The sequence below is a fragment of the Staurois parvus genome, unplaced genomic scaffold, assembly GCF_062004578.1.
Source record: "Staurois parvus isolate SC_StPar_1 unplaced genomic scaffold, SC_StPar_1.0 ptg000207l, whole genome shotgun sequence".
Classification (NCBI taxonomy): domain Eukaryota; kingdom Metazoa; phylum Chordata; class Amphibia; order Anura; family Ranidae; genus Staurois; species Staurois parvus.
The window spans coordinates 3095093-3122511 of record NW_028318003.1 but is presented as its reverse complement, the minus strand read 5'-3'; the positions used below and the strand labels follow the sequence as shown (position 1 = coordinate 3122511).

General features: G+C 42.9%; 2 protein-coding genes across 2 annotated transcripts in view; both read left to right on the top strand.

The window, feature by feature from the left end:
• Positions 1–3335, top strand: part of OAF (out at first homolog) — a 70431-nt gene extending 67096 nt beyond the window's left edge. Inside the window, exon 5 of the mRNA XM_089678558.1 lies at positions 2468–3335. Coding sequence (XP_089534684.1) covers positions 2468–2742 — 275 coding nt within the window. The 3' untranslated portion in view covers positions 2743–3335. The remainder of the gene's footprint in view (positions 1–2467) is intronic.
• A 4176-nt stretch (positions 3336–7511) lies between these two features.
• POU2F3 (POU class 2 homeobox 3) overlaps positions 7512–27419 on the top strand; it is a 160809-nt gene continuing 140901 nt past the window's right edge. The window contains exon 1 of the mRNA XM_089678645.1: positions 7512–7653. Within this exon, the coding sequence (XP_089534771.1) occupies positions 7626–7653 (28 nt within the window). The 5' untranslated portion in view covers positions 7512–7625. The remainder of the gene's footprint in view (positions 7654–27419) is intronic.

Genomic DNA, 27419 nt, shown 5'->3' with positions numbered 1-27419 from the left:
TTCTCGTGCAATTCTCCCATCATTTGAAATTTGTTTGTTTTTCAAAATATTTCCAACATGCCCGATCATTCAAATTCAAACGAACATTCTCAGAAAAGATTTTTGAAAGACAATTATTTTGGAATTCGACCCGTGTATGGCCAGCTTAAGACTCTTATATCCAATGTGTTTGTCAAGTGATCAAGTGGGCTGGAATGAGTGGAATACATCTTGAAAGGGCTATCAAGGGCCACACCTTTTTAATTCCAGAAAAATATTTATGGCATGGTGGTGATGAACATTTTATAATAATTGCAGTTTACAACAGCTTAACTAAGAAAGGGGCTTTAGCGCATTTAATAAAGAGCCCAGTAAATGTTCAGCTACAATATTATCTAGTGAGCTCATACATCAACTAGAACAGCTGAGGACTCCTTTAATGTAAAAGTTTAAATATGTGAGGGTCCGAATGGTTAAACACTGGTCTGCCATACCTGCATCATACCGTTTTAAGTACGTCTACCCATAGATGCCTGTAGAATTATTGGCTGGAACAGAGAAAGCAGAATGTTTAGCGTGGCAGTGATGCCATCTACTGGTTAACTGACACACTGCAAATACTAACAGCTTCTCATAAGATGTAAAACCTTCTGAAATGGAGAACCTAAACATACATAAAACTACAAAGATCTCCAATTTCTGTAGTCCTGACATGAGTGAGATTTGCTGTGATGAGGTTTTAGGATATGCAGATTGCGACAAGGCCTCAGGCGCGGTTCCACACTTTGAAGGAATTTTTTTTTTTTTTTTAAAGTGTATTTCCAATTTTGCAGCCAAATTTTGGGTTTACACTTGCGTTTTATATTTGTTACATGTGCCAATTCACATAGCATTAATTACAATCAAAAAATTGCAGCTTACTTTTTTAACCAACTGCCTACCGGGCCAATTCTGACATTTCTCTCCTATACATGTAAAAATCAGTGTTTTTGCTAGACTAGTAACCCTCAACATTATAAATTGTTTTTTGTTGAAGAGGCCCTAGAGAATAAATTGGTGGGTGTTGCAATTTTTTTTATGCCACACGGTATTTGTGAAGTGGTTTTTCAAACGTAATTTTTTGGGAAAAAATCAGCTTTAATTAATTTTATTGCACACAGACACTATACATGCCTAATTGTTTGTTAAAATATAAAAGCTGATGTTACAATGAGTAAATAGATACCTCACATGCAACGCTTTAAAATTGTGTATGTCCTTAGAAAGGTGGCAAACTATGGGGCCTAAAAGTCTCCATAGGCAACCCTTTAACAGCCTTTACAGGTTATCAGTTTAGAGTTACACAGGAGATCTAGAGCTAAAAGTATTTCTTTCACTCTGACATTTGCGACTCTACTTCACAAGTGTGGTGCAATCATCATTTACATATGTGTGCAGGACTTTTTTTTTTTACACTTTTTTTTGTTTGGTTTTTTTTTTATTAACTTTATTGCTTTCATGAACAGCATCCCTTGTGAAAACATTTGCCCCTTACAGGTCCTCTTTATGGAGAGATCTGCGATCTAGTATATCCCAAATCTCTCCTCTAGCTTCCCAATGCAGCTGATCAGACACAAATTGGTCTGATTGGCTGGTTACCTGGCTGCTAACAGTCAGGTAAACAAAGAGACCAAACAGAAGTGACAAAATCCTCGCCATTTCTAGGGTCATTGAGAAGTAGGAACTGTTTATTTCTCTCTGTGTACTTCTGCTGTCACAGCTGGTTGTAGCCGTCTCAGGCTCTGCAATTGGACAGGAGAGCCCAGGAAAAGCAACAGAAAGAGGGGGGCCAATTGCGCCACCTGCAAAAGCGATAGAGTGGCTATTCAGCCACTGGAATCACTTTTGCTGAAGAGGGAATCGCTGGCTGCAAATTTTAATGCCGGGATGATGCCTGTAGGTGCAGGCATCATCCTGGTATAACCACTTCAAACCAAGGACGTCATATGACATCCTATGGGTGGAAAATGGTTAAGATGATCTATTCTGGACCCTCCAGCAAGCACAAATCCTATTTTGTCTTTGTTTATTAGGGGGTTGGACAGCTTTGTTTGCCATAATTAACCCTGTTTAATTGTAACTAGATTAGTCTGTCCTAACAGTGCTATAGGTGGAAAGGCTTCTTGTATTGTATGTTAATGAAGACAGACTTGGGACAGACTCGCTGTGACATTGTTCAAAAAACTTTGTAATCAGCCATGACACTTCCTCCTGAGACATATGTAGGTAATAATAAAATAAATAAATAAAATGTAGGCATGGTATGTGAATGAGAACATATAACAAACCTATAGTGGGGTTTTCTGTCATTTGACTGCAAAACTTGAAATACGCTTTTAAAGCCCAAATCCAGCCTCTTGGCAATCTACCACTTGTGATTACAAGCTTTCTAATGAAATATTTTTGATTATATGCCAGTCCTTGATCTATTCTTTTTCTTTCTTGTAAGGTGTCGATGGATCAATGTTTGAGATTCTTCCTCAGTCGAACTCACTTCCAATTCTGCGCCCCTGCAAGCTTTGCTCTCATGATTGGAAACCCTGCATCTGCTCATATCGTCTAAGCTTGGAATGGATACCATGCAGCCTGAAATATTGCAAAAGCCGAGATTCATCCGGCAAGACCACTTCTTACAAGTGTGGCATCCGCAGCTGCCAAAAAGGCTACAGCTTCCACTTCTATGTGCCCCAGAAACAGCTATGCCTGTGGGATGAAGAGACATAGCAAAGTCCATTTTGTAGCTTCAATCTCTACCATTGTGCCCATAAATGAAAGAGGACCACAACTTCTTGAGATCCAACAAGTGCATTTCCCTAAAGTTACTTCTGTACTGTGAAACTTTAGGATCTGGTAAGAAGTAGACTCTGCACATTCACCTTACTTTTGTTGAGAAGAAACAGGCTTATCTATTTTAATTGCACAATGACTGAACCTTCTCAGCACTTCTAATGTGCCTTATCACAAATATGAATTCTCTTAAACCCAATAAGTATCTTATCAAATGTAGGTACCGACCTCTAGTAGGACTTTACTGAAAGAACCAGTATTAAATAAAATAAATAAAAACTGTGAATATCTGGGAATTAACCCTTCCCTTGTCAACAGGACCAGTACTACATGACACAATGCCTTTTTCTGGTCCCTCTGGCAACAATGGGTTAAATACTTCCTGTGCCTTCATTTAATATGACGTATTTTGATATAGTTCAGATATTTTTTTTCTATGAAGATGCCTTTTTTTGTATGAAAGAAAGGTGAAAAGAAACCTTTTTGAACAAAATATTTATCATTTGTAAAATAAAATGATTTTTAAAGTACTTTGTGTGCCATCAGCTTGTTTTAAAGTTTATTCTTTTACTTTTTTTTCAATAAATTGCATAATGTTAATCTATAAAAAACAAACTAATAACACAACTCTAACCATATGCCCAACTTAAAGTGGTATTAAGCCCCAAAACAAAAATGGATTATATGGCAGCTTACCAATTCTTAGATCTGATGGCTGCATTGGTTTCCTTTTTAGGCTTTCTTCCTCTATTTTCATTTGTTGATCCGAACAATACGTCTGTTATTTTTCGCTTCCTTTAACAGACCAAGCAGTTCAGGAAAAGTGGTAGTTAGAGGGTTGAAACAAACTATTCACATTGACAGGGGTGTTGAAAGTAGTCAGCTTTTATTCATTTATGTAAAACTATTTCCCACAAGGAAAAAAACTGTTGTGACTGCTTAAATAGTGTTAGCTGGAGTCCGACGTTGGTTTGTTAGGAAAGTCCATCTAAATCTCAAGTCTAAAGCTGGGTATACACTTGTAGATTTTCAAATGAAAATTTGTACGAAAATTCTGCGTATGTGCAACAGTCATTAGTTTGAGATTTCAATTGCTTTTAGCATTCGATTGTGGAATGAATGGACTTTAGCGAACGCAAACTACATACACTGTTAGAAATTCATACATTTGAGAAATATTTCCCATCCTGCTTCTTCAAAGTGTCTCGTCACTGCGGTAGAAAACAATCAACAATTTGACCCCACTAATGATTAAAAAAATGAACATTTCTTGCAATTAAAAATGTTGAGTGAATTATGCTAGTGTATACCCAGCTTACCACTGCTGCTGCCCAAAGGTGTCTCTGTTGCTCTTCCACCCACAGTGGAGACACCCTAGGAAGTGTGTTACTGCCTGGATCTCCAGGTAAAAATAAAGGGGTGGGGGGGTGGGTAGGGGAAGGCTAAAGAAAGCAAATGCAGCCACCATATCTAAGGACTGGTATTCTGCAGTACATTACATTTTTGGGTTTAGATACTTTAGGACCATTTCATATACAAAAGCTAAAATGCCAAGGCATAACAACCCTCAATAAAAACCACACCCACCATATCCCATGCTCTCCTGAGTGCAGTTTTGACAATACTCTCAATACAAATTCCCCCCAGACAGTCAGTATACTTTTCCAAATTAAAGAGGACATGGGAACGAATATGTGCAAAAAAGGGATACGTCAATAATGTTCATGCATCAGAAGTACATGGAAAGCAAAGAAACAATGTACAAGTTCTAAAAGACCTCCTTTTAAGCAATGCCTTATATTTCAACAGATCATGCCAATCAAAAATGATGTCAGCAGTTTACCATGCCAAAGATAATATCCTGTGGAAAGGTGGTCTTTATTGTTGTACTACACATTTATAGCAGGGGAAGCAGTCATACCTACAACCATCCTGCAAAGTCTAAAGCTGCTGAACAATCTTGTCTGCTCTCTGTATTCTTTTACATAGTCCTCTTTTATTGGGAACTGCAGATCCTGTAATGGGACACTTCCTTCCCTGCACACCAACAAAGTCGCAGCCAAGTATACAGAAGGGAGCATGCTGGTTTCCCTCCCACCTACCTCTGCTTGCCTGCATTGAGTGGTGTTTGGCATGGCTGGATCTAGGCAGTGATGCACCCCCCCCCCCCCCATGGATGCTGTACCATTTCTGTGAGTTCCTCTTTCCATCTTGCAGTGCACACAGCCTGGGCATAGGACATGCAGGAGAGATCTTTGTCCCCACGCAGCACATAGCTGAGGTCAGATTCTTACAGACAGACTCCATCTGCACAGTATTTAGCTGCCTGCTATGTTGCTGTTCTGACCTGTGAAATCCCTAGATTGGAACAGTAGCTGCTAGCCAGCTACACACTGTACAAGTGGAGGCTGTGTCTTTAAGAGAATCTGATCTAAGCTACTTTATTTCTTATTAAACATTTTTTATGGTAATGCACTAGGCCTGTGCGCCCTGTTTGTTCTTTCCTCATTCAGTATATTTGGATTTCCCCTATTGAGAGCAGCAAGGTGTGCATGTTCCAAGACATTCTTAATGTGGTTGTAGCCTGCATCGAGTCCATCCCCAAGGCAGGAGCATTTGTGTTTGAATGAATTGAGACTGCTCTGAGCTGTGAAGGTAAAGGAACTGTGAATATGCAGGAATTGGGCTGATCTGAGCTGTGAAGGTGCAGGAATTGGGGCAGAAGTAAAATCTTATGGTGCAGAAATTAGGACTGATTTGAGGTGTGAAGGTGCAGAAATTAGGCCTCATCGGTGGTGTGAGGGTGCAGGAATCTCTAAAGTGTGAAGGTCAAGCAATTGGGGTGATCTGAGGTGTGATGATGCAGGAACTTCATTGGCTCCCGATTGCCCAATGCATCAAGTTCAAGCTGCTAACCCTGACCTACAAGGCCATTCACAATGCCGCCGCGAACTACATAACTGACCTGATACCAAGATACTACCCTACCCGTGCCCTCCGCTCCTCACAGGACCTTCTGCTCTCTAGCTCCCTGGGCTCCTCTTCCCACGCCCGATTGCAGGATTTCTCCAGGACTTCTCCATCCTCTGGAACTCCCTACCCCAATCCATCAGACTGTCACCTACCCTCCTCACCTTCAGGCGCACACTGAAAACCCTCCTCTTCAGGGAAACCTACCCCAACCTCCCTTAACACCCGACCTCACCTAACAACTAACCTCCTCCACTTCTCCCACCACTCCATCCCCCACAGCCATCTCCTCCTGTACCACCTTCCCCTCCCTCCTAGATTGTAAGCTCGAAAGAGCAGGGCTCTCGATCCCCGTGTGTATTGTATTGTTACTGTCTTGTCTCATGTTATGTCCCCCTTGCTACTGTACAGCGCTGAGCATACCCTTTGGCACTATATAAATACTGTATAATAATAACTGGGGTGATCTGAGGTGTGAAGGTGCTGGAACTGGGACTGAATTGAGGTCTGATGGTTCAGAAATTGGAACTGACCTAAGGTGTGATGATGCAGGAATTGGGGTGATCTGAGGTGCGATGATGCAGAAATTGGGGCTAATACTAGCATTTCTTTTTATCCAGCGTTTTGTACCCAGCTTTTTTTCCCCAGCATCTTTTTAACTTAAAAATAAAAAACCGCTAGTGCGCATGGAGCCTAATAGTTTTAGATTATGAATTTAGTTAACACTTGTCAGAAAAGCATCACAAATTAACAAAGTATAACACTGTTAAAACATCTGTAGCCAAAAATGTTTTCTATTCAAACTATCAGTATAGCAAGATCCCTGGATGGTGCATTTACCAAGGTTCAGAAATGATAGCATGCAAATGCTAGTCCATGTGTGTATGACATCCCAGGTATCCATTGAATGATTTATCTGTGTGAACTATCTATAGGCATCCAACACATCTGACCACGATGTCTTTTATATTTTTAGTTTGCTTGATGCCTTTTTACACATGTGTTTATATTTAAAAACAACACTCCTCTCTATCCCTTCATCTGCTTGCAATAAAGTGTAATTAAAGGCAAACATTTTCTTTAGTTCTGGATGGAGAGGAGTGGATTAGAACACCTGTCAGTTTTTATTGCTCTCTGTGCTCCCATTAGGGAGCTTCACCCTCTCTGTTTGTCCTGTTTACCATTATCATTAAAAGTGAAAGTAAAAGAAACATGTTGGGTTTGTCCCCAGAAAAGTGATAAGGGGGAAATCTTCCAATGAGGACACTAGTTCTGGTGACCTGGGGCACCCCAGAGGATTATCTTAATTTGCAGGGATTCTCCTCTCACTTCCTGTGTTGGCTATGGGACAGGAAGTAAAGAGAAATCTCCCTAAGGGAACACAGGTGGCAAAAAATAAACTAACTGGGGTTATAACCCCCATTTACTCTATCTAAAATGAAAAAAGGTTTTGCCTCTAGTTCTACTTTAATAGTGGGTGATGTACTGCAAATAACACAGTGTCCTGTAGGTGGCAGTATTTGATGGAAATGTCACAGCCAGCACAGGTGACAGGTAAAGCAAAGATTGGACAGGTGTCTGCCTTACAAATGGGCTAGGAAGGTGTGCCAACTGCCAGCTGCTCCCATCCCTTTCCTGCTCTCCTGGCCCGTCATGCTATGCAAATCGATTTTTGCATGGGCTGATAGCCAAGGGCGCAGGATGTTGCCTTATGCAGGAGAGGTGTGGTGGTTTCTCTAAACTGGAATTCTGTGTGCCCTCCTAGTGCCAGCATCTGCCCCCCCTGCCTCCAGCTCCTCCATGCCATTCACAGCAGGCAGCAGGGTACACAGCACAGAGCCCTCAGCAGGATGGTGAATGTGGACTATTGTCACCCAGGTATGCTGCATTGTGTCTGCTGGGATACTGGCATCACTCTGTCATGTGTTCTCGTCTCTATTATGCTAGGCTCCAATGTAAACTGTAAGGCAGATCACCTGTTGGCATGAAGCATCACTGTCCATTGCACATCATTGTGATTTGTACAAACCATGGGATGATGACACATAATAATATCTGCTTACTATATGAACATAGTTTATCAAAGTAAATCTAAACCCTGGATGACATTTGGTTTGCTAAAGCATAAACTGTTATGTTTATCTTTTAGAAAATACTGTTTTTTCCTTTTTTTTCTTTCATCCTTTTGCTCCTTTTAGTGCTGCTGATCAAATGCAGCCTCTTTGCTTTCTATCTGCATACACTGGCTCCATCAGGGGCTGCAAAGTGTTGCTCAGATTGGGATTCCTATTGATGGCAATAGCAGAGCATTCCTGCACAGTGTTTGTTGGCACGGTTGTTTATAGTCCTCACTGGAAGTGAATGTGTCAATGCTTAAGACCAGGTTCACCTGTGCGTCTGCTTTTCATGCATTTTTTTGCACGTGTCATGCATTTTTTTTTTTTTTTGTAGACTAGTTGTTAAACACAAAACTACCAAGAACGTATGTACATGCTTTTTTTTCATGCGTTTCTATTCAATCCATCTATAGACTGTAAAAGTCCCTGCGCCTCTTCTAAAAACGCATTGCAGGAAATTGCATAGATGTGAACTAGACCCATAAGTAATAATGTTACATGGATTGTCGTGCATTTCTGCGTGTCAACAAATGCACTAAAGACACATGTGAGCCTAGCCTAACAGCAATTAGGAGACAGGGATGGAGTGATGTCACTTCATAACAAGTGCCTGAAGAAGAACCAGGCATTATGTTGAACTCTATGTGATCTCTAACAACGCATTTTTTTTAATTGCTCCCTTTTGGTCTATTAAATATGCATTTGAAAGCATTTTATTATCTGTTAGACAAGAGCACAAAAATCTGTTCATTCAGCCAGAAATCTTGTGAGATAACTTCCGTGCCTCTGGATGCCTCTGTGCTTTCTGCCTCTGGATTGATATCTGTTAATATTGTTCCCTGCTATCTCTGCAGACTACAAAACACCTCCTCCTGTTTTAGAGAAGAGATGGAGGTGTCTTGTACACCTTGACACAGTGTTATGTAGTCCTAACATGCTCCCTATCTTGGGGTGACAAGGCTGCTCAGTATAGTTGTCACCCTAGGACAGGAAGTGTGTCAATGGCAGGATTACCAGGATAAAATAAAACTAGTACAGCCACCACACCGAAGGACTGGTAAACTGCAATATTATCTTTTTTTTTTCCTTGGGTTTAGATATACATTAAGAAAACCTGCACATTTCAAAGTATTAAAAATGACCTCTGAATTACATTGACATGTTAAACATTATATCAGAAATGTAGTTATCGGTTTAAGATATACTGTACTTTAACATTTGAAAAATGTCAGGTTTGCAGTCTTTTACCTATCTGAATAATTTACACCTTTAACAGCAATGACTTCATCATAATATAGTTAATTTTGCTTTCTTTGGTATTGATGATGTTCGGTTATGCAGAATATGTGTGTAATATGTATATCAATGTACAGAAATGTGAGCATTCTTCTGAACATATAATATATCATTGGCAGTGTATGCAGTGTGATTATGACTCCAGGGTAACGCACCTGTGTGGATTAGAACTTTATTTCTCTTTCATTATTGAAGCTATTTGTTAACTCTGATGTGTGTCATTTCATCTCTAGGACCCCCTAAAGCAGCCTGTCTCATCCAGGGTTCACTGGAAACTTTGGGTTCCTCCAGAAATTGCTAGGGGTTGCTTGAGCAATATTTGCTTCCCATAGAAGTAACCACTGACACCAATGATATAGTTAGATATCTGTAAGAGGGGCACTCTTCCCTCTGACCACCAACTGACCCATTGATTACTAGTGTAATGGGGCATTTCTTTAACAGACTCTTCCGTTGACCACCAATGTACGGGGGCCCTTCTCGCAATGATCACCAGCCAAATAATGCTCTTCTCCTCTGACCACCAATGTAAAGGAAGCATTTACTGGCCACTAATGTAAGGGGGCCCTTCTCCCAATGATCACCAGTCTAAGAATGCTCTTCTGCTTTGACCGCCAATGTAAAGGAAGCATTTACTGTCCACTAATGTAAAGGGGCCCTTCTCCCAATGATCACCAGTCTAAGAATGCTCTTCTCTTCTGACCACCAATGTAAAGGAAGCATTTACTGACCACCAATGTAAGGCATCAGTTTACTGACCACAAATGTAAGGGAACATTTTACGGACTACCAATGTTAGGGAGAATTTTGCTGACCTCCAATGTAATGTTTCCATTCACAGATCACTATTGTAAGATAGTATTTTACTAAGTAAGAATTTCACTGACTACTAATGTAAGACAAGCATTTCACGGACCACCAATTTAAGATGGCATTTTACTAAGGTTAGAATTTTGATGACCACCAATGTAAGGGAAGCCTTTCACAGACCGCCAATGTAACACAACATTTTACTGACCACTAATGTAAGGAAGCATGTGACTGACCACCAATGTAAGAGATAATGCCACTGACCACCAATGTAAAAGATAATTTTACTGACCACCAATGTTAGGGAAGCCTTTCACAGACTACCAATGTAAGACACGTATTTCACAGACCACCAATGTAAGCTTACTAATTCTTAGATGAGATGGCTGTATTAGTTTCCTTTTTTAGGCTTTCTTTCCTTTATTTTTCACCTAGTGATCATGGGGACAATTCACAAAACGGTATTTTACTACATCCAAGTATGCGGTAAGATACCGCACAGTGTTTTTCAAAACAATTTTGGCATTCACTAAAAAAAGTTACTAAAATACCGCATGAGTTAGTCATGCAGTATTTTAGTAGTGAAAACATGCGATAATGTAACGAGTCATCAGCTGTCAGTGGGTTCCCCTCTGACAGCTGAATGTAAAAAAAAAAAAAAAAAAAATGCCGGCAATTAAAAATTAGGGAAAAAATGGCATAGGGTCCCCCCACAAAATCCATACCAGACCCTTATCCGAGCATGCAGCCCAGCAGGTCAGGAAAGGGGGGGACGAACGAGTGACCCTCCCTCCCCCCCTTCCTTCTGAACCATACCAGGTCACATGTCCTCAACGTGGGGGGTGCTTTGGGGCAGGAGAGCTCTGCTTCCCCCCCCCCAAAGCACCTTGTCCCCATGTTGATGGGAACAAGGGCCTCTTCCTCACAACCCTCGCCAGTGGTTGTGGGGGTCTGCAGGAGGGGGGGCCTATTGGAATCTTGAAGCCCAGAAGGAGGCCCACATCGTACTTCTACTCATTCACCAAATAAAGTGTAGTGTAAAAAAACACAGGAGGCAGTTTTTGACATGTCCTTTATTAAAAAAACATTTTAAAAAATGTACTCCTGAGTAATCCCATCATCAATAATGGTGCCCGCTGCCACCTCAAAAAGAAAAAAAAAAGGGGTCTGTTCCCGAGGAAGGTTCCCGCTGTCTGACAGCTCTGTTGCCTGAGAGTTCTTAACTAAGGGATGGGCCATCCGGCCTCCCCCCTCCTGCCGCAAAAGCACCCCACTGTGTTGGCATGTGGCCTGATATGGTTCAGGAGGGGGGGGAACATTCTCTTGTCCCCCCTGTCCTGACCTGTCAGGCTGCATTCTCGGATAAGTGTCTGGTATGGATTTTGAGGGAGACCCCATGCCATTTTTAATTGCCGGCTGCCAGCTGATGACTCATCAGTTGTTAGGACGCAGTAGAAGCTCGCTCCTTAACAACAATTACAGTTACTGGTTGTTAAGGATGCTAGCGGCCTGCCTGCTCCTTAACAACATGTACATACCGCATGCCTCGGCTACTATTTAATTACAGGATGCATCTAATTTTTTATCTCCTGTGAATTGACTTTAAGGATTTTTTATGCGGTATTTACCAAGCGTTTTTGCTATTTGCTGTAAATACCGCATACTAGCAATAGTGAATTGACATTTTCAGTATCGCATGCGATGTGGTCACATGACTGATATAGCTCATGCGATAATCTTTAGTGAATTGTCCCCACAGCCAATAAATCTGTTGTTTTTCAACAGAAAAACCTGTCCTGCACATACAGTATAGCAGTTAGAGTGTTGAGACAAACCATTTACCATTGACAGGGATGCTTACAAATTACAATGATCAGCTTTTATTTATTCATTCATGTAAAACCTTTATTCCAAAAGAAAAAAAGAAGAAATGTTGCTGTAACTGTGTAACTGCAGTGTGAGCTGGAGTTTGTCTTCAATTTGTTCAGTGTATTTAATCTACTAGTACATCTAACACTCCCCTCCCCCCAGACTGATAATGTTGCTGTCTAAAGGTGTCCCCTGTGCTCCTTCATCCAGAGTAGGGGTATTCTAATACAGGAGGTGTTTTACTGGCCAGATCACCAGGTGAATACAGAGGAAAAAAAGCCTAAAAAGATAAAACTGATGCAGCTACCACATGATTGCCTATTGATTGGTAAGCTGCAATATATTACAGTTTTGGTTTTGCAGTCGAACATTCAAACCTACCGAAGGTTCGACCGCAAACTTCGAACAGGGACAATTTACTGAGCAGTATCTTACCGCATCTGAGTATGCAGTAAGATACCACTTAGTTACTAAAATATTGCATGAGTTATATTAGTAAATCATGTGGAATTTTAGTAGTTAACCAATAGCTGCCCGGCCAATAGCCGTTTGGCAGCCAGGAAAAGGCTGTAGATTTCTGGGTGGACACCATATGGCGTCCTCCCGCACATGCGCAGTTTTTGCTCTTGCAGCGGCGCGATCTGTCACCGGCCGTGTACCTCAGGCACGGCCGATGACAGATCTGAGTACCGTCCCCTGTTGCCGGTACCATGTGACCTGCTGTGACCAATCACAGCAGGTCACATGACGGTTGTATACAATGGATGGCTTCATTCATGCCATCCATTGTATACTAGTGTCTAGCTGTGAATGGTCACAGCGATCACATGCACATGTCATGTGATTAGCTGTGGCCAAATCACAGCTAAGCACAAAAAAAAAACCCTGAATGAATCGATGTCATTCAGGTAAATGCTTGCTTATAGCAAAGTAAAAAAAAAAAAAAAAAATACTGATCACTTCCCCAAAGTAGTACAATGTTACTATGGTAACATTGTACTACTTTGGACATAGTGAAATCCAAAAAAAAAAATGTAATAAAAAATAATAAAAAAATATATATATATATATTTTTTCCCATACTGTCACCAGTCAGTGGCCCTGATCACCGCCATGCCAGTTATATGATGATGCTGTACTGCACTTGTGACAGTATGTAAAAAAAAAATAGTAAAAATAATTTTTTTTATTTTTTCATTTTCCGAAAAATTATGACAAAAAAAATACAACTTCAAAAAACTCGCCATGCCTCTTATGAAGTACGTCGGACTGTCTACTCTGCAAAAAGGGGTCATTTGGGGGATATCTGTACTGTTCTGACATTCCTGGACCTCAAGAAATTAGATTGGCTGTCAGTACTTCCGGATTGATCAATATTCAGATCTATACCATAGTTTGTGAACTCTATAACTTTCCTACAAACTAAAAAATACATCCTAATTTGGGTTATTTTCACGAAAGACATGTAGCAGAATACATCTTGGCCTAAATTTATGAAGAACAATTATTTATTTGCAAACTTTTATAACAGAAACAAAGAAAAACATTTTTTTTTTCAAAATTTTCGGTCTTTTTTTTGTTAATTTAGCAAAAAATGAAAACCCCGGCGGTGATTAAATACCACCAAAAGAAAGCTCTAGTTGTGTGAAGAAAATGATAAAATTTTAGTTTGGGTACAGTGTTGTATGACCGCGCAATTGTCATTCAAAGTGCGAGAGTGCTGAAACCTGAAAAATGTCCTGGGCAGGAAGGGGATAGAAGTGCCCGCTATGGAAATGGTTAAACATTCATTCATGTTTAAGCTGTCAGCGGGGTTCCCTGCTGACAGTTGAATGTCAAAAAATTTTTGTTGGTGTTGCCCGACAATTTTTTTAGACAACTGGCATAGGGTCCCCCCTCCCATCTACACCAAGCCCTTCGAGTCTGGTATGGATTTTGAGGGGAACCCCCCACGCCAAAATTAAAAAAAAATAGCTTGGGGGTCTCCCCACAATCCTTACCAGACCCTTATCCAAGCATGGAGCCCAGCAGGTCAGGAAAGGGGGGGGGATGAGCGAGCAACCGACCCCCACCCGAACCATACCAGGCCACATGCCCTCAACATGGTGGGTGCTTTGGGTCAGGGGGGCTCTCTCCCAAAGCACCTTGTCCCTATGTTGATGGGGACACAGGCCTCTTCCCCACAACCCTGGTCAGTGGTTCCAGGGGGGTCTGTGGGCGAGGGGCTTATCTGAACCTGGAAGCCCCCTTTAACAAGGGAGCCCCCAGATCCCGCCCCCCCCGGTGAATGAGTATGCGGTACATGGTACAAGACAGGAGTCAGTCTTTGACAAGTACTTTATGAACAATAAATATTTTAAAAATGTTCCTTGAGGTAGATCCGATGTCAATCAAGATGTCCGCCTCCACTGCTGACCGAAAAAAGAAAAGAAAAATCTGCTCCACCCTCGACGCTGGCTCCTGCCATCTGACAGCTGTGCCACGATGACAGTTTTTAAATAGGGTGATCACCCCTGCCCCCTTTTGATGTCATCATGCCCTGTGATTGGCCAAGGTATTGCACCTGACCTGTGGTCAGGTGCAGTGTTTTGGCCAATCACAATGCACTGTCAGTGGGGCACGGTGGGCAAACAGCCTGTTGAACGCCCGTACCATTTGTGTGTTCAACGAACACACGAACGGCCCATGTTCGAGTCAAACTTACATTCTTCATGAACATGCATCCTATCACTATTTAATACCAATATTCTGTTATTCATGATTCAGTTCTTTTGCAAATGATTTTGCTCTGGTGCAATGGACATTTTTTAGTTAAAGTGGTTGTAAACCTCAGACATGCAATATGAACAAAGCATATCCCTCTATAGTGTGTATTTGTCTCTATCCAGAGCACTAAGTGTCTTTTACCTGGCTTCTCTGCTATCTGTGTGAGTCAATTTTGTCAAGTTTTTTTGTCACCAAGAGAAAAAAGGTGACAAAAGAGGGATCTCCAGCTGATTGACAGCCTCAACTCTGTTCCTGTCTGCTGTGTGAAGAGGGGTGTGTCCATTTCCAATCAGCTCTCAGCTATTCTCGCTGAGCTCTGCAGAGTGTTACTTCAGCTCTCAGCCACTTTTTTGTAATGTTTCAGACAAGCTTTATAAATTCAGCAATTTGCACAGATGTAAAGAGGAGAAGAGGGCAGATAAACAGGTACAACTTATGCAGCAGGATTTGTTTAATCCCTGTGTATCACCTGAGGCCAGTCACTTCATTGGGTATATGTAATGGTTTACAACCACTTTAAAAGGTTAATATCTGCCGTCAGAGCAATAGGTTTTTGTCTCTTGGAAAACAGTAATTTTGGATCATCATCTGTACAGACTTGTGCTACTTTATTACTGTAACTTACTCTTGTCTGTTCCTCAGATTGGTAAAATTGGCCTTTAAATTGCCAGGAAAAATGTAGAGCTATTGTGTCAACTTCTTCTCTGTTGTGTATTTAAACAATGTATAACTTTTGCTGGATTTCCCACTCAAAAGTACAGAAAATCCAACCAAAGATTGGAATGGTGCCAGGAGTTATCAGATCAAGGAAGTGAAACCAAAATCCCAGGGGGGTTCTTCTCCATGAGTTCTGAAGTTTTTAGCCACCTGATGGCTGATTGAATGTGCAGTATCCACAAAAAACTGTTTCTGAATACTCAACGCAATTGAAATGTAAATAAAAGTTGTTAGAAGTGAACAAGATCCCCCAAGCTGATACAAAACTACAAGGCATATATATATATATATATATATATATATACACACATACATACATACACACATACATACATACATACACACACACAGTTAGGTCCATATACATTAGGACACAGGCACAGTTTTAGATTTTTCAGGTATTTACCAAAACATATTCAAGCTACAGATATATAATGGATATGGGTTGAAAGTGCATACTCTCCAGTTTAATTTGAGGATATATGAACTAAATAAATAAATGTTCCTCCTGCGCTTAATAAATAAACCTATAACCAATGTAAAAGCTGCTAGCACCCAAACCCTTTACCCAAAGGTGTAAATGAAACAACATAAACTCTCATATGGTGCAGCACTAAAAAACTAAAATATAACTAAAAAATATATAAACAAAATAAAAGTGAGATATAAGCGATCCTACAGGGATCTTTCACAAAGTGCCATATAGTGCAAATGATGAAATAAACAAATAGGTCCTAAAATTGGACTCTTATACAAGGTAGAAATCAACAAACCTCCGAATCCCAAAAATGGGAAAGCCCCGCCCCTCATGGCATCATCACAGTGTTTCGAACTGTTATCCCAGCACAGCTGTCAAACGGCAGGAGGCAGCGATGAGAGCAGAGCATTTTTTTTTTCGGGTTGGCGGTGGCAGCGGGCATCATGATTGACTGCCTCTAAACACTTGTAAATTCCTTGTGTGCAAGGACACATAGGGGTTGATTTACTAAAGGTAAATAGTCTGTGCACTGCAAGTGCAGTTGCTTTCGTTCCGAGTGGAACCTCTCAAATAGGGCAAAGCTCTGCTGATTTCTTTCATCCAGTCATGTGTAAGCAAAAATGTTTTTTATTTTCCTTGCATGTTCCCCTCAGATCTAGAGAAACTGCACTTTCAGTGCACTCCCAAGTGTCATTATTGCCCCCGACCTCTAAATCACTACTGACTCCTAAACTCTGTATCACCTACTACTGAACTCTGCATCACCTACTACTAATCCCTGAACTTTGCATCACTTGCTTCTGATCCCTGAACTCTGCCTTACTTACTACTGACCTCTGAATGCTATGTCATTTACCACTGACCTCTGAACTCTGAATCACTTACTATTAACTCCTGAACTCTGAATCATTTACTACTGACCCTTGAAAGCTTTGCCATTTACCTCTGCATCACCACTGACCTCTAAACTCTGCTTCACATACTACTGGCCACTGACCTCTGTGTTACTTACTACTGACCCCTGAACTCTGTCACTTACTACTGACTCCAGAAATCTGTGTCACTTACTACAGACCCCTGAACTCTGCATCATTTACTACTGACCCCTGAACTCTGAATCATTTACTACAGACCCCTGAACTCTGCATCATTTACTACTGACCCCTGAACTCTGAATCATTTACTACAGACCCCTGAACTCTGCATCATTTACTACTGACCCCTGAACTCTGCATTATTTACTACAGACCCCTGAACTCTGCATCATTTACTACTGACCCCTGAACTCTGCATTATTTACTACAGACCCCTGAACTCTGCATCATTTACTACTGACCCCTGAACTCTGCATTATTTACTCCTGACCCCTGAACTCTGCATCATTTACTACTGACCCCTGAACTCTGTGTCACTTACTACTGACCCCTGAACTCTGCATCATTTACTACAGACCCCTGAACTCTGTATCATTTACTCCTGACCCCTGAACTCTGTGTCACTACTGACCCCTGAATTTTGCATCACTTACTACTGACCCCTGAACTCTGTGTCACTTACTACTGACCCCTGAATTTTGCATCCCTTACTCCTGACCCCTGAATTTTGCATCACTTACTACTGACCCCTGAACTCTGTGTCGCTTACTACTGACCCTTGAACTTTGCATCACTTATTCCTGACCCCTGAACTTTGCATTACTTCTGAATTGTGCATCACTTACTACCTACCCCTGAACTCTGTGGTAATTGTGATTGACTTCTGAACTCTGTGTTACTACTGACCTCTGAATGCAAGATCACTCACTGCTGACCCCTTAACTATGTATTACTTACTACTGAGCTTGAACTCTGTGTCGTTTAGTATTGACCTCAATGTCACTACTGACCTTTGACCTCTGTGTCACTTACTAATGATCTCAAGTTTACATCACTTACTGCTGACCTCTGCATCACTACTGACCTCTGAGTTACCTACTACTAAGTTCAGGGGTCAAAAGTAAGTGTTGCAGAGTTCAGAGGTCAGTATTGACACAAACCCTCTCTGCACTGCTTAGCTCTGTTCTCCTAATTCCTGGACTCTGCCCAGTGCTCACGGAACTGCAGCTTTAGCTCTTCTTCCCCTTCTCCTATTCCCTGGTCTAGTCGGTGGGGCTAAATTACAGCTAATCATAGCCCTGTGTACTGGATCAGGAAATTAGAAGAAGGATTGTAGGCTGGCTGGACTGAGCTCTGGCTGGCTGGACTGAGTTCTGGCGTGGCTGACTGGCTTCAGCTTATCAGAGCAGTATGCATGAGATAGTGCAGGGGTCAGGAGAAGGTAATGCAGTGTGCAGGTGACAGAACTAAGTAGGTAATGCAGAGTGCTGGGGTCAGGAGTAAGTAATGCAGAGTGCAGGGGTCAGAAGTAATTGGGTAATGCAGAGTGTAGGGCTCATGAGAAAGTAATGCAGAGTGCTGGGGTCAGGAGTAAGTAAATTGGAGTACAGTGGTCACAAGTAAGTAAGCTGGGCTGAGTCCTGGTCTGGCTGGCTGATTTTTGGCCTGACTGACTTGCTGCTTTTTGGCCTGATTGGCTGGGCTGAGTTCAGTAGAGTGCAGGGGTCAGGCGTAAGTAATGCAGAGTGCTGGGGTCAGGAGTAGTAAATTGGAGTATAGTGGTCACGAGTAAGTAAGCTGGGCTGAGTCCTGGTCTGGCTGGCTGATTTGTGGTCTGACTGACTTGCTGCTTTTTGGCCTGATTGGCTGGGCTGAGTTCAGTAGAGTGCAGGGGTCAGGAGTAAGTAATGCAGAGTGCTGGGGGCAGCAGGGCCATGGATAGGGGCGTAGCCCCAGTGCTCTATAGGTGAATCAGATGTGAGCAGGGAGGGCGATCAACGTGGGGGGGAAATTACTGCATCTGATCCCTGTATGGCTTTCTCTGCAGCATCTGAGAGCTGGCTTCTTCTCCTCTCCTTCCAGCTGGCTTTCGGCTGCTGCACAGAGAGCCATACAGGGGATCAGTTCCAGTAATTGTCTCCCCACTGCCGCACCCATCACCCTCCCTGTACACCATACATTTCCTCATGCTGCCCAGGCCCCCCTGTGTGCCTCTACAGTGCTTCCGGATTCCCTCCTCTCCTTCCCACTGGCAGCTGCAAGCACACAATAGGATCCTTCAGGATGGAGAGTGAGGAGAGAAGGGTCCGTTAAATATGTCACATTTACCAGCCCCCAAATTTCCTGAATGAGCACAATTAGTTACTGGTACCAATCACTCACTGTGTTCCTTCATAACTGAAGCATAGTAAACCATGTTTTTTTCAGGGGGCCCATTGGTTTCTAACAGCAGCTCTGGGAGGCAGTAGTAGGTAATGTCAGTAGTAAGTAATTTAACTATTTGCCGACCGCAGATAGCCGAATGACGGCTGCACTGCGGCCGGCCAGTTCTGGGTGGACGTCATATGACGTCCTCCCAGAACGCGCTCTCCTGTGTGCCCCCGGGGGCACGCACCCGGCGATCTCCGTGATCGCTGTGTCCTACGGACACAGCTGATCATGTGACGTGGTAAAAGGCCAATCACAGCAGCCTTTTACCACGTGATCAGCCGTGTCCAATGACACGCTGATCACCGGGAAATGCAAATGCCGGTTCTCGGCTGCACTTTCCTCACGCTGTCAGATCGTGAGGAAAGTACTGCCGAAAGCCGGCAGTTGTCAGAGCGGGGATCGGCACCAATCATCAGGGTCACTGATCATCAGTGCCCTGATGATCGGTGCCCAGCAGTGCCACACACAAGTTCCGCCCACCTGTGCCCAGCAGTGCGCCCATCTGTGCCCAGCAGTGCGCCCACCTGTGCCACCCAGCAGTGTCACCACCTGTGACCAGAAGTGCCACCTACCTGTGCCCAGTAGTGCCACCCACCTGTGCCCACCAGTGCCACCCACCTGTGCCCACCAGTGCCACCCACCAGTGCCCATCAGTGCAGCCCAGCAGTGCTGCCAGTCAGTGCCACCAGTCAGTGCCCAGCAGTTGTGCCAGTCAGTGTCCAGCAGTGATGTCAGTGCCACCTATCAGTGCTATCAGTACCCATTATCAGTGTCGCCTATCAGTGCCACCAATCAGTGCCACATATCAGTGCCACCTATCCGTGACACCTCATTAGTGCTGCCTATCAGTGCCGCCTATCCGTGCCACCTCATTAGTGCCGCCTATCAGTGCCGCCTATCAGTGCCCTTCAGTGCTGCCTATCAGTGCCCATCAGTGCCGCCTATCAGTGCCTATCAGTGTTGCCTATCAGTTTCCATCAGTGCTGCCTCATCAACGCACATCAGTGAAGGAGAAAAATTACCTGTTTGAAAAATTTTATAATAGAAACAAAGAAACTTTTTTTTTTCTTCAAATTTTTTGCACTTCTTTTGCTTATAGCACAAAAAGTAAAGTTCCCATCAGTGATTAAATACCACCAAAAGAAATCTCTATTTGTGAGAAAAAAATGATAAAAATTTCATATGGGTACAATCTTGCATGACCGCGCAATTGTCAATCAAAGTGCGACAGCGCTGAAAGCTGAAAATTGGCCTGGTAAATTAGGGGGTATAAGTGCCGGTAGGCAAGTGGTTAAAGTTCTGGGGTCAGGAATAAGTAATGCAGAGTGCAAGGTTTAGAAGTGCACTCACCAGCCACTTTATTATGTACACCTTGCTAGAACCAAGGAAATATCCCCCACACCATTACAACGCCAGCCTGAACCGTTGATAGGCAGGATGGATCCAAGCTTTCATATTGTTTTTTTATGCCAAATTCTGAATGTTACCATCCGAATGTTGCAGCAGCCTGTCTGACATCAACAAGGCATTTTCGTCCACACAACTGCCGCTCACTGGATATTTTCACTTTTTTGGACCATTCTCTGTAAACCCTAGAGATGGTTGTTTATGAAAATCCCAATAGATCAGCAGTTTTTGAAATACTCAGACCCAGGGGCGGACTGACCATTTGGAAACTTGGGCACTGCCTGAGGGCCCGGGGTCAGTAGGGGGCCCCATGAGATGCCCCTGGTACCTTTTTCATAGGCTTTTTTGAGTTTGGGCAAGGACACAGGGGCCCCATGATCCCATATTGCCTGGAGGCCCCATGATTTGTCAGTCCGCCCCTGCTCAGACCAGCCCGTTTAGAACCAACAACTATGCCATGTTCAAAGTCACCTGAATCCCATTTCTTCCACATTATGACGCTCGGTTTGAAGTTCAGCAAGTCATCTTCACCACGTCTAGATGCCTAAATGCACTGAGTTGCTACCATGTGATCTGGGTCGTGGATAGGGGGTACCTCCAGTCCTCCTGTACAAAGTCCAGGCAGTCAGGTGAATTGGATGTGGGCAGGGAGGGTGATGAGCATGGTGGGGGGGGGGGCAATCCCTGGAACCACCCCTCTGAATTGCTCTCCCTGCCACAGCTCAAAGCTTGCATCTTCTCTTCTCCCTCCTGCTGGCTTTTAGCTGCTATAGAGAGAGGGATTGTTTCCAGTAATTTCCCCCCACCACCACACTCATCACCCTCCCTGTGCTCCTTACATTTTCCCCTGATGCCCCGGCCCCCCTGTGTGCCCCCACTCTCGCAGTGCTACCGGCTTCCCTCCTCTCTTTCCCACTGGCAGCTACAAGCACACAATAGGCTCCTTCAGGATGGAGAGTGGGGGAAGGGTCCATAAATATGTCACATTTGACAGCCTCTTTCTTTCCTGAATGAACACAATATGTGATTGGTACTAATCCCTCACTGTGTTCATTCATAACTGAAGCCTAGTAGACTGTGTTTTCTCTGGGGGCCCTATCAGTTTGGCTGCATGGGGCCCTGTGGTTTCTAACAGCAGCCCTGCATGTGATTGGCTGATTAGCAATTGTGTTACCAAGCAATTGAGCAGGTGTACCTAATAAAGTGGCCGGTGAGTGTATGTAATGCAAAGTGCAGGGGTCAGGAGTAAGTAATAGAGAGAGCAGGTGTCAGTAACTAGTAATGTAAAGACAAAGGTGAGGAGTAAGTAAAGCAGAGAGCAGGAGCAGGCATAAGTAATGCAGATATCTCTTCACTTCACCCATGAAGTGTATGTGACACTCAACAAGGAACCCGCCACTTCCTTTCACACCCTGACTTATGGCAGCACCTTGTTGCCCTTGGTTATCCCCAGTAATTCTTTAACAATTCTGTGACCTGCACACTGTGCTGAGAGGAGGTAAACACCTGCCAGTATGTTCTATAAAAAAACGCCTGCCTTCAAACACGACAGCACCATTCAGCCAATCAGAGTGGGGCAGCATGGTTGTAGTCTGAGCACTGAGAGAAGGGCAGCAGCATATGGGGTGTTGCGATCTGTTGCATGGCCGCGATCAATGTGTGGAACACGATTGACTGGCTGCTGACCCCCTACCCTAAGCACAACCCAACAATGGCTTCACTTTCATCTTCTCCATTCCTTAACTGAGAATGTAGATATGACGAAGGTGGATGAGTCCCCTAGAAGTCTCTTGGGCTACAATGCGCCTTCCTGGTCAGGAGAGGGAGGACGTGGGGCATGAGATATAGATAAATTGATCGAGATCGTGGCACATCTGCAGGGAGAAGGTGGGATTGGTTAGCTCAGCGCAAAGGGCTAAAAGGATAAGCGCATGTTGTTTTAAAGTGTGCTTATCCTTGATATCTAGGAGAGAAAACTCTGTGGTGCCCCTTCCTTTGGTGCCCTAAGCACTTGCTTATTTAAAGTTAATAGTTACTCCAGCCCAGGCTGCTTGTACACACAGCAACAGTGCCCCCAAGCATGTGGCATTTAGACACAGAGATAATTGTGTTCATTAAATATGCAACTGTTAAGTATTTGAAATGCTAAAAAAAATCCCAATATGGCTAGTGTCTATATTCCCAAATAAATTGAGTGTGGTAGTACATAACTACCGGTATATAAATAAGAATTAGGTTGGATATACGCCTCCTTAATAAGGGTCTGGTATGGATTTTTGGTGGGGGGACCCCATTCTTTTTCTTTGTTCATGTGTGGAGTCCCCCTTAAACACCGATCCAGACCTTCATCAAGGACAAGAGTCTAGTATAGATTATGGGAGTATGGACTTTTTTTTTTGCTTGGTTCATTTGCTGTGCTATGTACTAAAATAAAAGTGACTTTAGAAAGGGAAACCAATGCCAGTAAATTACATTCCCCTGCTGGCTCTGTTCTTTAAAAAATAATGGCAATGGCCCCTTCCAAAATATATACCATACCCATATGCTCCTTGATAAGGGTCTGATATGCATTTGGGGGGCACCATGCTATTTAAAAAAAAAAAAAGTCAACAGGAAAATCTAATTTACAGGTAAAAGTTTTTTTTCTTCCTAAATATCAGTTTTATTGTTGTACAACATACAGGTATGTGACATCACAGACAGGTTTAGGGCAACTGTCAAGCACATTTTTCAACCCCTTTGCACCCAGCCTTGGTGTTGCTTTAAAGGAGTACAGCCAAAGCTCTTTTGGCTTTACTTCTCCTGTGGATCACAGTTTTGCAGTTTGTTCTGAACTCCTGTGACCTGTTATTAGCTAAAGCCCACTGTCTGCTAACGTCACTCAGCCGATCCAGCCTGGAGAAAGATCTTGATTTTAAATTCAGGATCTGCCCCTGAGTCTAAAGCGGCACCTGGACCAGCCTCTCAGGAACCTGCTGAGAGCTTACGCAAGCTGTTCCTTCGCCCTCCACAGCCCAGCGCACTAGAGCAGTGACTTGACAGTCACCACTCTCTGCTCACAGTGGCGGTGAGAACTCAGTGATCGCCGGTCATGTGATCGCTGAGTTCTCACACTTAGAGCCAGCAAGTGACAAATGCAGCATTGGACTGATGCTGTAAATGCCATCCCAACCACAGCACCACCTGCCTAGAGTTTGCATGTTCTCCCTGTGCCTGCGTGGGTTTCCTCTGGGTACTCCGGTTTCGTCCCACACTCTAAAGACATGCTGGTAGGTGAATTGGCTCCTGTCTAAATTGTCCCTAGTATGTGTATGTATGGATGTGAGTTAGGGATCTTAGATTGTACGCCCCTTGAGGGTTAGGAACTGATGTGAATGTACAATATATATGTAAAGTGCTGCGTAAATTGACGCCGCTATATAAGTACCTGAAATAATAATAATAAGCATAGCTGATAGGAGGAGTCAGACGCATTATAGGCTTGGCCTCAGTCACTGCTCCGGCCACGCCCACAGATCACAGAGACGGTCTCTGTGATCAAATCCCCAGTGGGTGGGGCAAAACACATCATAGGGTGTGACTGGAGTGGTGACTAAGGCCAAGCCATTCATGCATCTGACTCCTGGGATTGGTCCCGGCATCCATCTTCTCCTATCAGCTATACTGGAATTGCTTTGGGACACCTGCTCCCTTTTTTTGCTGGCAGGGTAATTCTTGTCTCATTATCCCGCTTGGAGCAGCACCACAAGATGTTCTTACAGCTCACTGGTAATTACATATTTACAAAGTTACAAAATTGGTAAGGTTGAATAAAGACTCCAGTCCATCCAGTTCAACCTATATGTGTGTGTGTTTATGTCACTACCATGTTCCATAACCCCTTACATTAAGCTCGCTATGTAAGACATCTAAACGTTTTTTTTTTAATCAACACCTAACACCACCAACTGTGGAAGTGAGTTCCACATCCTTATCGCTCTAACAGTAAAGAACCCCTTACACAGTTTAAGGCTGAACTGCTTCTTGTCCAATTTTATTGTGTGGCCATGTGTCTTCTTTAGATACCTTAGGTTAAATCGTTTTCTGCCAATGCTAGAGTCACCATTTAAAGATTTGTATTTTGCTATCATATACCCTCATACATGCTTTCTCCAAAGAGAATAAGTTTAATCATTGTAGTTTTTCCTTAAACCTGAGGTTCTCAAACCCCCCTATCAGCTTTGTTGCCCTTTTCTGGACTCTCTTCACTTCCAGCACATCCTTCATGAGGATTGGCGACCAGAACTGAACAGTATACTCAAGATGTGGTTGAACCATAGTATTGAACTGTGGTAAAAGAAAAAAAATTGAATTAGGAGCTTTTTTGATCATAATCTAGTTCCGGCTGCATGATGGATGCCAGAGCCCTTGTGGCTTTTGGCAATACTGGATTGAAGCCCTAGGTGTATATAGAGTGGGCTTAAGCTTCCTCTAGGCCCACAGAAAACTGGTTGAGGATCAACAGACATAGTTAACCATTTGCCGCCCGCCCTATGGCCGAATGGCGGCTGGCAAATGTCATCAGCGTTCCGGGTGGACGCCATATGGCGTCCTCCCGCACATGCGCAGATCGCGCTCCTGCAAAGCCGCGCAGCGGCGCGATCTGTCACCGGCCGTGTACCTCGGACACGGCCGATGACAGATCTGAGTATCGGCCCCCATTGCCGGTACCATGTGACCTGCTGAGACCAATCACAGCAGGTGACATGACAGTTGTGTACAATGGATGGCTTCATTCATGCCATCCATTGTATACTAGTGTCTAGTTGTGAATGGTCACAGCTAATCACATGCACATGTCATGTGATTAGCTGTGGCCAAATCACAGCTAAGCACAAAAGAAAAAAAAAACCCTGAATGATTCGGTCATTCAGGTAAATGCTTGCTTATAGCAAAGTAATTCTTTGCTATAAGCAAATTGTGTAAAAAAAAAAAATACTGATCACTTCCCCAAAGTAGTACAATGTTACTGTCACCAGTCAGTGTCCCTGATCATCACCATGCCAGTTATATGATGATGCTGTACTGCACTGGTGACAGTAAGTAAAAAAAAAATAGTGACTTTCCATGCCTCTTATGAAGTACGTCGGACTGTATACTTTGCAAAAAGGGGTCATTTGGGGGATATCTGTACTGTTCTGACATTCTTGGACCTCAAGAAATTAGATTGGCTGTCAGTACTTCAGGATTGATCAATATTCAGATCTATACCATAGTTTGTGAACTCTATAACTTTCCTGCAAACTAAAAAATACATCCTAATATGGGTTATTTTCACCAAAGACGTAGCAGAATACATCTCGGCCTAAATTTATGAAGAACAATTATTTATTTGCAAACTTTTATAACAGAAACAAAAAAAAAGTGTGTTTTTTGCAAAATTTTTTAGCAAAAAATAAAAACCCCAGCGGTGATTAAATACCACCAAAAGAAAGCTCTAGTTGTGTGAAGAAAATGATAAAATTTTAGTTTGGGTATAATGTTGTATGATCGCGCAATTGTCATTCAAAGTGTGAGAGCGCTGAAACCTGAAAACTGGCCTGGGCAGGAAGGTGTAAAATTGCCCGGTATTGAATTGGTTAAAGTACTGATAGGCAGGTACATTGCTTGGTTCTCTGTGTCTGCCGAGGTTGTTACAAGAGAAAGAAATATGTAATTGTAGGTGGAAAAACTAAAAATAGTTTAGTCTGTAGAATTGTATTTGACACAAATCAGTTAAGCTTTAAGAAAAACAGGAAAAAGTATGATAAGGTGACATGTACCAGTACTGCCAATTACTGTTACTAAATCTAGGTGATTATTCAACTATCTCGTATCACTGTCTTGCCATGGCAGTCTCTTGCTATGACAGGTTTTTTATGTGAAACAAGAAGTGATCATCAGCAACACCAGTATAAGTTGAACAGTGATACTTCACAGTCAGTGATCCAGCATCATCCCATCACATACTGCTATTGATAGCGGCCTTTTAAAGCAAAGCTATCACAGCCCTGTAGAGTGAACTGATTCATATAGAATCTTTTTTAATAAAAACGAGCACAAGCATGGCATATATCCCAGCTGTGGTTGAGAATGAGGTACATTACAGGGGCACGTACAGTATCATGCCGTAGCAAAAAGTGGGTGCAGTTAAAAGCTGGCTGATATAAAATTTTGATGGGTAGGCAGGGACAGTCTGGTACCCCCTGGGCACCCCAGGTAGAGGAGTGATATGGTGCATTTATAAACCTCAGCACAATCAGTTAAAAAAAAAAAAACCTCTTCCGTTACGCATGATTTTGTGCACTGAAAATAGGCAGAGAGCTATCAGTTTTCCCTATCCTACTTTAAGAAGAACTTAAAAGAGAAGTATGGGTTTAAAAAATAAAATAAAATAAGATTTATACTCCCATAGGTGGATGCATTGCTGCATCTGTCCTCAGGCACATCTAAGACTGAGAAATGAGCGATCAAACACCGCAGATCACTCAGTTCTCAGCCTTCAGTGAGCAGACAGTCACTAGCTCTATGCTCTGCCCCTCCAGGCCTCACTGAAGTGTCGGGCTGTGGAATGGGAAAGAGTGGCTGGCTCACTAAGAGGCTGAGTCAGCTGTCAGTGCAAGCATCTGGGTGGATCCCGAATTTAAAGTCAGTATACTGGCTCTGTGACATCAGCCAACAATGGGCTGCGCTCTTGTGATCCCCAGGAGAACTGCAGTCAAAATAGCTTTGGCTGTATTTTTCCTTTAAAATATTCATGGACTGCTTAGCAAGCAATAATGTTTCAGAAAATGAACACTTTGGACACATGTATGTAGATAGTGTAATAATAAAGTACAATAGAGTGCAGAAGTCTGTAAA